Source organism: Hyla sarda, chromosome 4 (genome assembly GCF_029499605.1).
Source record: "Hyla sarda isolate aHylSar1 chromosome 4, aHylSar1.hap1, whole genome shotgun sequence".
Lineage (NCBI taxonomy): Eukaryota > Metazoa > Chordata > Amphibia > Anura > Hylidae > Hyla > Hyla sarda.
In genome coordinates this window covers 258,808,713-258,821,003 of record NC_079192.1, presented here as the reverse complement: position 1 = coordinate 258,821,003, position 12,291 = coordinate 258,808,713, and the positions used below count along the sequence as shown (strand labels likewise).

The following is a 12,291-nucleotide window of genomic DNA, read 5'->3' as shown; positions in this document are numbered from 1 at the left end:
ACAGCGCTGTATGGCATGTGTTCCAGTGTTGTGTGTTTTTATTTAATTTTTATTTTTTTTCAAACATGCCATGACAAAGTCTTGTATTTATTGCATTTTTGTATTCTTTTTAAATCTTTCACTGTGTGTTTGTTTACATTAGGATTTCTCAATTTTTTTTAATTTTAGGCTGTTGGATCATAACAATCTCACAGAGATTAGTCGAGGCTGGTTGTATGGTTTGCTTATGTTGCAGCACCTCCATCTCAGCCAGAACGCCATCAGCAGGATCAGCCCCGATGCCTGGGAGTTTTGCCAAAAACTCGGCGAGCTGTAAGTTGCTTTTATTTAGTTCCAATTTTTAGTACAGTTTCTATGCCAAAGCATGAGTTTCTTACCACAGATTTGTACTTTTTTCAGAACAGCGTTACTAAAGCATTTTTTCTTCTTGACTTCAAGTAGTCTTATTTGTTATTCAGCCTTCTCTTAATGGCACATGTTGTTTCCATTAGGACTGTCTTGCATTAAAATACTCCTCAAATTCTGAGTGCAATTTCAATTTTCAAACTTTTTTTTTTTCTTTTATTTTACAGAGATTTAACCTTCAATGAATTAACAAGATTAGATGAGTCAAGTTTTATGGGATTAAGCCTGCTTGGTAGACTGTTTATAGGCAACAACCACATAAGTAATATTGCTGATGGTGCATTTCACGGACTGTCCAGTTTGAGCACTTTGTAAGTAACCATGTATATCTCTTTATAAAACCTATATTGACACCTTTCTGTTTCCCCAGTTGTGGATTACTGGTTACTCATTCTTGTTGGAATGCAGCTCAGTAACTTTGTGTGCCTTAAAGAGGTACTCCGGTGGGAAAACTTTTATTTTTTATTTTTATCAACTGGTACCAGAAAGTTAAACAGATTGGTAAATTACTTCTATTAAAAAATCTTAATCCTTCCAGTACTTATTAGCTGTTGAATACTATAGAGGAAATGGTTTTCTTTTTGGAACACAGAGCTCTCTGCTGACATCTCTGTCCATTTTAGGAACTGTCCAGAGTAGGAGAAAATCCCCATAGAAAACATATGCTGCTCTGGACAGTTCCTAAATTGGACAGAGATGTCAGCAGAGAGCACTGTGTTCCGAACAAAAAAAGAATTTCCTCTGTAGTATTCAGCAGCTAATAAGTACTGGAGGGATTAAGATTTTTTTAATAGAAGTCATTTACAAATCTGTTTAACTTTCTGGCACCAGTTGATAAAAATTTATAATTTCCACCCCTTCAATAGCGTGGAATAGTTTTTGCTCAAAACAATAGTTTGCTTAGAAATGGATCCAGAGATCAATGAAAAACTCCTGGGGACCACTTTTCTTCTAAAGTGTACCTATCATATCCCTCCCCCCCAAAAAAATAAAACCTGTTGTGTTACTCAGTAACTCACCCTGATTGTGTACATCTAAGTTTTATGTGTTTAGCCCCTATATTTCTAATAAAAACAGCTTAGATCAGTTGCAGTCTGGATTCTCATCTTCACTCAGGCAGGGGCCGGTCCCTCACCGGCCTTCACTCTACGTGACTAAACTTCCGCCCTCCCTGTGTGTCACTGAACCTCGGGAGCGAGCCTGGCAGTCAGCCTAGATATAGATACTCCTACACAATGCACGACTGGCTGGGATTTGTAGTCCCCTACACACAAAATCTTATGCAATATGTAAGAGGATCAGAGGATAATATATATAATCCTCGTTTCCTCTTACATATTGTATAATGGGACTACAAATCCCAGCCAGTCGTGTACTCAGACTGGGATAGCGCTATAGCCCCAGGCAGTACCTATGACAGACGAGCAGCTGCAGCACGGCGCGGGGATACTTGCCTTCCTCTGTTTCTCCTTATGCTGTGTGACAGGACGGGAGCGCGCACAGAGCCTTCTAAAGCCCGCGCTCACTTCCTGTATTCCGACGGGCCAGAAGTGTTGCCACTGTCTGTTTTCATATAGTGAAGGGCAGAGATCGGAGTGGGCCTCTTATGTAGGGACCCTTAGTGCCCACTTTTATACAGGCGATTTTAAAAAGGTAAATCAATGAAGAAAAATTATTGTAAATTATTTACAAATGTACATATTTTTATGGTGCTCTATTGTATTTAACAAAAAACAGAAATTTTGTGACAGTGGCCATTTAAAGAACTATATAGCGGGAGATTTATCAAAACCTTTATCAAAATCTGTGCAGAGGAAAAGTTGCCCAGTTGCCCATAGCAACCAATCGGCTTGCTTCTTTCATTTTCATGAAGGCCTGTGAAAAATGAAAGCAGCGATCTGATTGGTTGCTACGGGCAACTGGGCAACTTTTCCTCTGCACAGGTTTTGATAAATCTTCCCCAATGTCCTTATTTAGGTCTAAATCTATATGGACACCCACCTGTTTCCCTTTTATGTAAATGTTAACTAGGTAGAAAGTATTTACAGTCAGTGTATGTGTTTCAGATTGTTGTTCTCACAGTTTCTACCTTTTGTACCACACTTTGTGACCCACTCTTGGGTTTTGTCATGTCTATTGTGGTATTATTAGACATTTGGCCCCTTCTATCCCAACATTAGCCTGTTTGAGTTGCTATAGATATTTCCATAAAGGACTAAATACATTGATACAGTGATATCACTACAAGTAATCTATTATTTGCGACCAGTAATACGCATGAAAGGTATTTGTTGTGTGTGATTACTGTAGATTTCAGCCTGAGCCTCATATAAAGCCTTTACCCTTTTATAGGGAAACATTCTAGATCACTTGTCGGATCAGAGATGTGGCTTCAACTTACCGAATACCTTTTTAGCCTAAAACCTTTGCTTAAAAAAAATACTTTTCCCCATTCTCTCAATGGTGCCAGGTTTTAATAGCCATTTAGAATTTCTAGGATGTTCAAAGCTGGTTGATCCTGCATTCAGTTCTTCAGAGGAGCTGATAAAGTTGAGGAGGTATGCTAAATACTAGAACATCGTCATTGTCTCAAACCCCCAAGAACTCACCAGGGAAGAAAGCCATCAACAATTCCAATTGTTATGAATAGCAGGTCATCTGAGGGCTAATGCCGGCCTTTCCTAGGGCTTGCTGATTGTTATCAGTGCTTTAGGTTATGTAACTCCTCTCTCCTAGAAGAAGGGGAACAATACCTGAATGGGTAAAGAGATGCTTTACTGCCTATTTCTGCAGTTTTAAATTTTGAATCTGCGAGCTATACTTAAAATTTATTTATAAATGCATTTATTTTACAGGGATCTGAAGAATAATGAAATTTCTTGGACTATTGAAGATATGAATGGAGCTTTCTCTGGGCTTGAAAAACTAAAAAGGCTGTAAGTAAAGGTTTTTTTTTTTTTTCTCCCCTAGTGCAATTACTGGTATTCTTAAATGGGTACTCCCATGGAAAACCTTTATTTATTTATTTATTTATTTATTTTTAAATCAACTGGTGCCAGAAAGTTAAAAATATTTGTATATTACTTCTATTAAAAAAATCTTTCCAGTACTTTTTAGGGTCTGTATACTACCGAGGAAATGGTTTTCTTTTTGGAACACAGAGCTGTCTGCTGACATCTGTCCATTTTAGGAACTGTCCAGAGCAGCATATGTTTGCTATGGGGATTTTCTCCTACTCTGGACAGTTCCTAAAATGGACAGAGATGTCAGCAGAGAGCACTGTGGTCATGATGTAAGCAGAGAGCTCGGTGTTCCAAAAAGAAAAGAATTTCCTCTGTAGTATTCAGCAGCTAATAAGTACAGGAAGGATTAAGATTTTTTTAATAGAAGTAATTTACAAATCGGTTTAACTTTCTGGCACCATTTGATTTAAAAAATAAAAATAAAAAAATTTCCACCGGAGTACCCCTTTAAAAGGTGTGTAAATATACCAAACGTTCTCAACAGCAGCATTTACCAATCGCTGTCCTCAGTTCACACTGATCTTTATCTTGTAGGATGCTTCAGGGCAATCGGATAGGATCCATAACAAAAAAGGCCTTTTCATGGCTGGAAGCACTTGAGTTCTTGTAAGTACATTGTATTTATTTATCATTTTTATATTTTTTACATTTGTATAGGAGTATTTTAGAACACAATATTTATTCTCTCCTATCTTCTCTCCTTCAATTCAGGGATCTAAGTAACAATGCCATTGTTTCAATGCAAGGTAATGCATTCTCACAGATGAAGAGGCTTCAACAGCTGTAAGTATATATATATATATCCCTTCTAAAAATATTCTATTACTGTATGTTGCTTGTCACTGGTAGGATTCCTGCATCAAGATTCACTGGCTGCCATTCTTATGTCACTTTTAGCCCAAAGCGGCTTAGTGGTTTGAATGTATCTCTGTAACTTTACTGTTCTTTTGTCACACAGGCATCTAAACACGTCAAGCCTTTTATGCGATTGTCAGCTAAAGTGGCTACCTCAGTGGTTAACCGAAAATAAGCTGCAGACATTTGTGAATGCAAACTGTGCACATCCCCAAAGTCTAAAAGGCAAAAGTATCTTTTCTGTGAGCGCAGACGGATTTGTGTGTGGTAAGTTTGTGGAGTGCATTTGTCTTTTTATTTCTTTGTTTTTTTGTTTATTTTAAAGAAATACATCAAGTGAGGTACATACAACAACCAAGAGTTGTCTAGTATTAGAAAAAAAGCTGATTTCTTCAAAATAAACAGCACACTTGTCCTCAGGTTGAGTGTTGTTTTTTCAACTCTGTTCCATTGAATTTAATGCAACCAAGTTGTAATACCACCCACAACCTACGGACAGGTGTGGTGCTGGTTTTGGAAGAAATTAACTCTGTTTTTACTGAATAACTCTCTAAAACTGAAAATCTGTCAAGCACTTTTATACCAATTTCTTGTATCCAAACATGATCTTGGCCTAAATGGGGTTTTCAAAGATATCTCTATTGATGACCTATTCCCTGGATGCATATCCACATGAGCTCATACACTGGCATGCCGTACTGTTTGTACACAGTTTATTCAAGCCTCATTCCATTCTGAGTGTACATGTATATGGGCCATCCAAACAATGAGGAGGCAGTAGTGTGTGTGTGTGTGTGTGTGTGTGTGTGTGCGTGCGCGCACCCTGATCAGAGAAGGTTGTGCAGATAGTTGGCCCCTACCTGAGGGAATTCCATCCATACTAGGGTTCCAGGGAAAACAAAATCTCTATTTTGGGGTAAAAGTCATATGTAAAATCAATGTTTTATGTTTAGACTTTGTGTGCAGTGGTCTTGTCTATTTCATTCAGACAGTTGTATAATAACCTACTTTCCCTTTTATTGTATATAGATGATTTTCCAAAACCTCAGATTACCGTGCAACCTGAAACACAGTCTGCAATAAAAGGTTCCAATGTCACCTTTATATGCTCGGCAGCAAGCAGCAGTGACTCCCCTATGACTTTTTCTTGGAAAAAAGATAATGAAATTCTGCATGATGCAGAGATGGAAAGTTATGGCCACCAGAGAATACAAGGTGGGGATGTGATGGAGTACACCACTATTCTCAGGCTACGCAACGTGGAGTTCATCAGTGAAGGAAAATACCAATGTGTCATCTCCAATCATTTTGGGACTACGTATTCTGTCAAGGCCAGGTTAACTGTTAACAGTATGTATGACTTCATTTTATTGTGTACTTTTTCTGATAAATGGGTGTTTATAAACCTAATGAGGCTTAAAACAATCTTATCTTGCGTTTTTTTTTTTTTTCTCAGTGCTTCCTTCATTCACAAAGATGCCCATAGACCTCACTATTCGTGCCGGATCTACTGCTCGACTTGAGTGTGCTGCAGTTGGTCACCCAACACCACAGATAGCTTGGCAAAAAAATGGTGGCACAGATTTTCCTGCTGCTCGTGAAAGACGAATGCATGTAATGCCAGAAGATGATGTGTTCTTTATTGTGAATGCAAAAATTGGAGACACTGGTGTATACAGCTGTACAGCACAGAATAGTGCAGGCAGCATTTCAGCTAATGCTACACTAACAGTACTGGGTAAGCATCTTTTACAGTTTATCATGATCAAGGGTTAAAGAAAACTGTATTCAGTCAAAAAAAATGTGATCTCTTCTATCCTAATGATATGAAATACTGTAGTTTTTGCATCTTTTTTTGGACTGTTTAAATATTAAGAGGACATTTTTGTTAAGACATTCATCTTGTGGAGAACCATTCCAGAGTCCATTGGTCTCTCCTGGGCCAGGCTGTAGAAATTGTGATAGAGGAAACAAAATACTGTCTTTGGTAGAAAATAATTTTAGTGTATGTAGAACCTGTTTAGTGGTATTAAGGCTATTTTCAGAAGAGATGGCTCTACCGTGCCGTTGAAATGTGTTGTCTTACTAGCAGAGGGTTGGATTTGGTAAATTAAAATTATTTTCTTTCTCAACAACAGAAACTCCATCATTTCTGCGACCTTTAGTAGATCGAACTGTGTCAAAAGGAGAAACCACAGTCCTACAATGCATAGCAGGAGGAAATCCCACACCAAAAGTAAATTGGACAAAAGATGACAAACCATTGGTTGTAACAGAGAGACATTTTTTCGCTGCTGGGAATCAACTTCTTATTCTTGTGGACACAGACTTTGAAGATGCAGGAAAATACACTTGTGAGATGTCCAATATTCTTGGAACTGAGAGGGGCAATATACATCTTTCTGTAATTCCTAACCCAACATGCGATTCTCCTGCTAATGCCACCCCATCGTTGGAGGATGACGGATGGGCCACAGTCGGTGTTGTGATTATAGCGGTGGTTTGCTGTGTGGTAGGAACCTCCCTTGTGTGGGTGGTCATCATATACCACACACGAAGAAGGAATGAGGAGTGCAGTGTTACTAACACAGGTGGGTATGACTGTAGAGCAAGTCAGGAAATAAAAGCTGTTATCTTTCAATTTTGGTCAATCAAATTGGTATTCAGTGGTTAGAGGGACACACAAGTCTGAAGAACATATGTAACGCAGTGCACATCATCTGGCGGAAAAACTCTATGGTTTCTGAAAGTAGTTATATTTCTTAACCTCAGAATATTCCAAACATATATCTTTTAGCATATTTATACTTGTTATATCCGCAATGAAACTTTGATTATTTGAATTCCATTATTCCATACACTGACTTATATGAACGGAAATATTGTCATCTTTTAAATGAGGTTGGTCTATTTTAAGTTGTAGATAATTTAACCCTATAATTTTACAGATGAGACAAACCTACCGGTGGATACTCCCAGCTACTTGTCTTCCCAAGGAACTCTTGCTGAGAGGCAAGAAGGATACATCTCCTCTGAAAATGGAAGCCATCATTTCATAACCACCTCCATGAGTGGATATTTTCTGCAACAGAGAGACACTAATGGTATATATATATATATTTTTTTATAAATGTAGTTTCTGTTCTTTAAATCATGTTAGTATATTAGGGTTGTTTGGTGTGTATAGTTTACTTAAGTTTTAGCCACATATATGACTGCACTAATGAGGGACAATATAATGAATGCACCACAAAAATGTCTTAGCTAATTAGAAGTAACCATTTATTAAAGGTACAGTCTCGTGTAGTGGGCAGAAATTACATTGAACCTCTAATTTGTTAATGTACATGTGATTTTTGGCAGTAAAGATTTTTGCCAGTTTGTTAACAAACAGTATGACTATATGGTTTTAGGCTGTACAGTGGCTAGTGGATGAAACCGTACCCAAAGTCATATGTAACCAATCATTTATATAATTTCCTCTCTTTCCATTAACATGCTCAAACTAAATAAGAGTAATCCTTTATTTTCTCTATAGGCATTTGCCATTTGGATAATGGAAGTGAAGCTGACTTAGAAACAGGAAACGACCCACTACACTATCCCTACATGGGGCAGCAGAGCTCACTGTATTTGAAAGGAAGCCTGTACAACCCTGATGGATGTGAAGTCTATCATGCAGGTTGGTGAAAATATCATCAAACCCACCCTTTCCTTTAAAATAGTATTTAATGCAAACATTAAGGAATGTATTCATTTCTCTTTTATAGGTTACAGTTCCGATCAACAGTCTACAAATCTCAATGCTTATGAACCAGATTATTCAACACAAAGAGATGATAATTTTATCAGTAATTCGGATGTTCATGGAACTTTTCCTGTGATTTATGCGTTTCCTGGCTCAGTCTGTGACCAAAGCCAAGATAACAGGATTAAAACTGATTCAGAGATGGAATTTTGTGAATTCAAAAACAACTCTGATAAAATATTGCACATGGGTAAGATTTAGTTTTTATCAAAACCCCTTTTTCTTAAAGGGTTACTGCATTTTAAAAAACTTTCAAAGTAAAGCTAAAAGCGAAGATGGTTGTGGTCTCATTGGTGACTGGTATCCATAACTGGGAAAAGCATGCAGCAGTGCGCTTCACTCTGTCCTGATGTGTATTGCGACTAATAACTGGAGATTGGCTCTGTTCTAGTCTTTGGAGCCCATCTCCTGCATTGAGTGCCACTGCCACATGCTTCACCCAACTTTAAATAAATTCCGGAGGGGAAATTTTATTTATTTTTTAAATCAACTGTTGCCAGAAAGTTAAAGATTTGTAAATTACTTGTATTTAAAAATCCAAAGCCTTCCAATACTTATCAGCTGTTGTATACTACAGAGGAAGTTGTGTAGTTCCTTCCAGTCTAACCATAGTGCTCTCTGCTGAGGCCTTTGTCTGTGTCAGGAACTGTCCAGAGCATGAGCAAATTCCCATAGCAAACCTCTCCTGCTCAGGATAGCGTCTTACACAGGTAGTGCTTTCTACTGCCACCTCTATCGTCAGACTGGAAAGAACTAAACAACTTCCTCTGGAGCAGTTAATACGTTTTGGAAGGATTAAGATTTTTAAATTAGAAGTAATTAACAAATCTGTATAACTTTCTGGCACCAGTTGATTTGATAACTTTTTTTTTTTCCTCCAGAGTACCCCTTTAGTAATCAAAGAAGCACTGAGACCCTGACCAATACTAAATGATCAATTGGTTAGATCATCAAAATGTCTTTAACCCCTTAACGACAATGGATGTAAATGTACGTCATGGTGCCGTGGTACTTAACGCACCATGACGTACATTTACGCGCCGCCTTGACCGCAAACACCAGACCGTTGCTCGCATCATGCATGGCAGGTCCCTGCTACTATCAGCAGCCAGGGACCCGCCGGTAATGTCGGACATCCGCAATTGCGCGGATGTCCGCCATTTACCCCTCAGATGCCGTGATCCATACAGATCACGGCATCTGCGGCAGTGCGATACTTTGAATGGATGATCGGATCGCCCGCGGCGCTGCCGCGGGGATCCGATCATCCAGCATGGCAGCCCAGAGGTCCTCTCAGCTGGCTTCGGCCGTCTCCCGGGATCTTCTGCTCTGGTCTGAGATCGAACAGACCAGAGCAGAAGATCACCGATAACACTGATCAGTGCTATGCTCTATGTATAGCACTGAACAGTATTAGCAATCAAATGATGGACTATTAAAGTGTAAAAAAATTTAAAAAATCCCCCTCCCCAATAAAGTTAAACGTCCGTTTTTCCCATTTTACCCCCCAAAAAAGCATTAAAAAAATTAATACACACATTTGGTATCGCCGTAAAAGTCTGAACTATTAAAATATATTGCTAATTATCCCGTACGGTGAACGGAGTAAACTTAAAAAAAAGATTAAAAAAAATTTAAAACATTTAATTCCCCCAAAAAATTTTTAAAACTTTATAAAGAGTAAAACCTAAGCAAAAGTGGTACTGATAAAATAAAAACCACAGATCATGGTGCAAAAAAATGAGCCCTCATACCGCCCCATATACAGAAAAATTTGAAAGTTATAGGTGGTCAAAATAGGGCAATTTCAAACATACTAATTTTGTTGAAATGGTTTGAGATTTTAAGTGGTACAATTATAGAAAAGAATATAATCATGGGTATCATTTTAATTGTATTGACCCACAGAATAAAGAAAACCTGTCATTTTTACCAGAAAGTGTACAGCGTGAAAACAAAACCTTCCAAAATTTGCTAAATTGCGGTTTTCTTTTCAATGTTCCAACATAAATATTTGTTTGGTTGCACCGTACATTTTATGGTAAAATAAGTGATGTCATTGCATAGTAAAATTGGTGACTCAGAAAACAAGCCCTCATATGGGTCTGTGGATGGAAATATAAAAGTTATGAATTTTAAGGCGAGGAGGGAAAAAAAACGAAAATGCAAAAATTTTATTGGTCTGGTCCTTAAAGGGGTACTCCGTCCCTAGCATCTTATCCCCTATCCATAGGATAGGGGATAAGATGTCAGATTGCCGGGGTCCCGCTGCTGGGGACCCCTGGGATCTCCTCTGATGCACCCTGCTTTCAAAGTGGGCCTGGTCCTTAAGGGGTAAAAAAAAAAACAACAACCCTATAATAACTTCAGAAATAGATGAATGCATATGCACCATTATTGCAATACCTATCTGCAGTGTATTTTAATTTTTAATATATATTTATTATTATTTTTTTTTTTTTATTATAATGTATTTTTATTTTATGAACACTCATTCAGCTGATAATCTGTGGCATTAAGCCATGGTGAAGTAAATTTCATACCTGCAGGTTGTTGTCTTAGATTTTTGGTGATCTGACTTTAAAAAAATTTTTATTTTTATTTCCAGGCACATTTGGGAAGTCTGTATGGAAACCCCCTTATGAACCCTTTCCTAAGACAATAGGATATGTGACCTCACATAGTAATACCTCCTCATTGGATATACATTTAGATTATGATAAAGAACAGTCATCAAAAATTGCTTTTAAAGAAGAGACTGGAAATGAATTCTTGAAGCAAAATATTTCTGATGATCACAGGACTCCTATGTTTTATTGCTATGATATAGACACATAGCAGCTTAACAGTATTTCCACTTTATAATCCAAAGACTTTTTAACGCTCTACCTCAACTTTAAACTTTACCCAAAGGAAAAAACTAATGAACTAATGGGAGAATGCAAAGATACCAGAAATGGCTTTCAGAAAAACAAACTGAAGAAAAAAAACTTTGCTTAAAGTATCTACTTATTTTAGAGCTTTGTTTTTATATAAAGAAAAAATCTGCCATAATTTAAAAACTGTAAATATTGACTTTATAAATATTTTTGTATTTTTATGAGATTTTCTATGGAAAATGAATAGTAATGTATTTTAAAAAGTTGCCAAATCTTTTTGGTTTTTGGCTCTTTGAACGTATTGTACATTTGCACAGTATGGAAAATAAATAAATAAAAAATAATAATAATAAAATACTCTGTCATTAACAGTTGAGAAAGGTGACCTCCTTTACCAATTTTACTGTTGATAACCAGAATTTGTGTATGTTCACACTAAGCAGGCTGACCAGAGATTGTGTGCCCTGATACATGAGCTATGTGGGAGTGGAGGATGGAAAGTTAAAATCTTACTTTATTAGGCAGGCTGGGGACAATGGGAAAATTATTTTACCTTACAAATCCTTTTTAAATCTGTGCTCTAGTATAGCCTGCCTGAGGAAAGCTGTACAAACAGATCCACCATAGCAGGCACAGGGAACCTCCAAATGCCATAATAGTTGATCAGCGACCCTTGATTGTGTAGCAGTGGTGCCTTTCCTGAGACCTGACATGGTGGACACGGGTGAGACAACCTCCCAAATGCTATGATCGCTAAACATTGTGGCAGATTAAATGACAGTCTTTAGCATGATCGATGATGCTAGTCATTAATGGCGGTTGTCAGCTGTAGATAGCAGCCAGCACAAACAGTATGTGAAGCAGAGGCGGCTCCTAAACTTGCTCCATACAGCTTCTTGACCTCTCCCGTTATTTATATTGGGACAGGCGAGAAAGGGCTAGATAACGAGTTAATTGATTTTGCACCTTTTTATTAAATGATTGGCATAAGGGAAAAAACTCTTCCCTAATGGCAGTTATTTTGGTCACCACCTTGATCTTTTGATCCCTAGTTCTGTGAAAATGCATATGACTCCAAGCTCCACCGACCAAGGATCAAACGTGTGCTGCCTCACCACAGAGAGAGGATACAGTACAGGACAAATGGGTTAATTCTCTTAAAAGTAATAACATGCACAATACGTTTCAAAGCCGAACCGGCTTCTTTTTCAAGTACAACCGTGCACTTGAAAAAAGCAGTTCGGCTTTGAAACACGTTGTGCATGTTATTACTTTTAAGAGAATAAACCCGTTTCAAAGCCGAACTGCTTTTTTCAAGTGC

At 37.8% G+C, this 12,291-nt stretch overlaps 1 protein-coding gene across 1 annotated transcript in view; it reads left to right on the top strand.

Moving 5' to 3' along the window:
• Positions 1-11,995, top strand: part of LRIG3 (leucine rich repeats and immunoglobulin like domains 3) — a 35,792-nt gene extending 23,797 nt beyond the window's left edge. Inside the window, exons 7-19 of the mRNA XM_056574025.1 lie at positions 169-312; positions 573-716; positions 3,261-3,341; positions 3,963-4,034; positions 4,140-4,211; positions 4,387-4,550; positions 5,313-5,633; positions 5,740-6,021; positions 6,422-6,874; positions 7,232-7,387; positions 7,822-7,965; positions 8,054-8,281; positions 10,700-11,995. Of these exons, the coding sequence (XP_056430000.1) occupies positions 169-312; positions 573-716; positions 3,261-3,341; positions 3,963-4,034; positions 4,140-4,211; positions 4,387-4,550; positions 5,313-5,633; positions 5,740-6,021; positions 6,422-6,874; positions 7,232-7,387; positions 7,822-7,965; positions 8,054-8,281; positions 10,700-10,929 (2,491 nt within the window). The 3' untranslated portion in view covers positions 10,930-11,995. The remainder of the gene's footprint in view (positions 1-168; positions 313-572; positions 717-3,260; positions 3,342-3,962; positions 4,035-4,139; positions 4,212-4,386; positions 4,551-5,312; positions 5,634-5,739; positions 6,022-6,421; positions 6,875-7,231; positions 7,388-7,821; positions 7,966-8,053; positions 8,282-10,699) is intronic.
• The last annotated feature ends 296 nt before the right edge of the window (positions 11,996-12,291 follow it).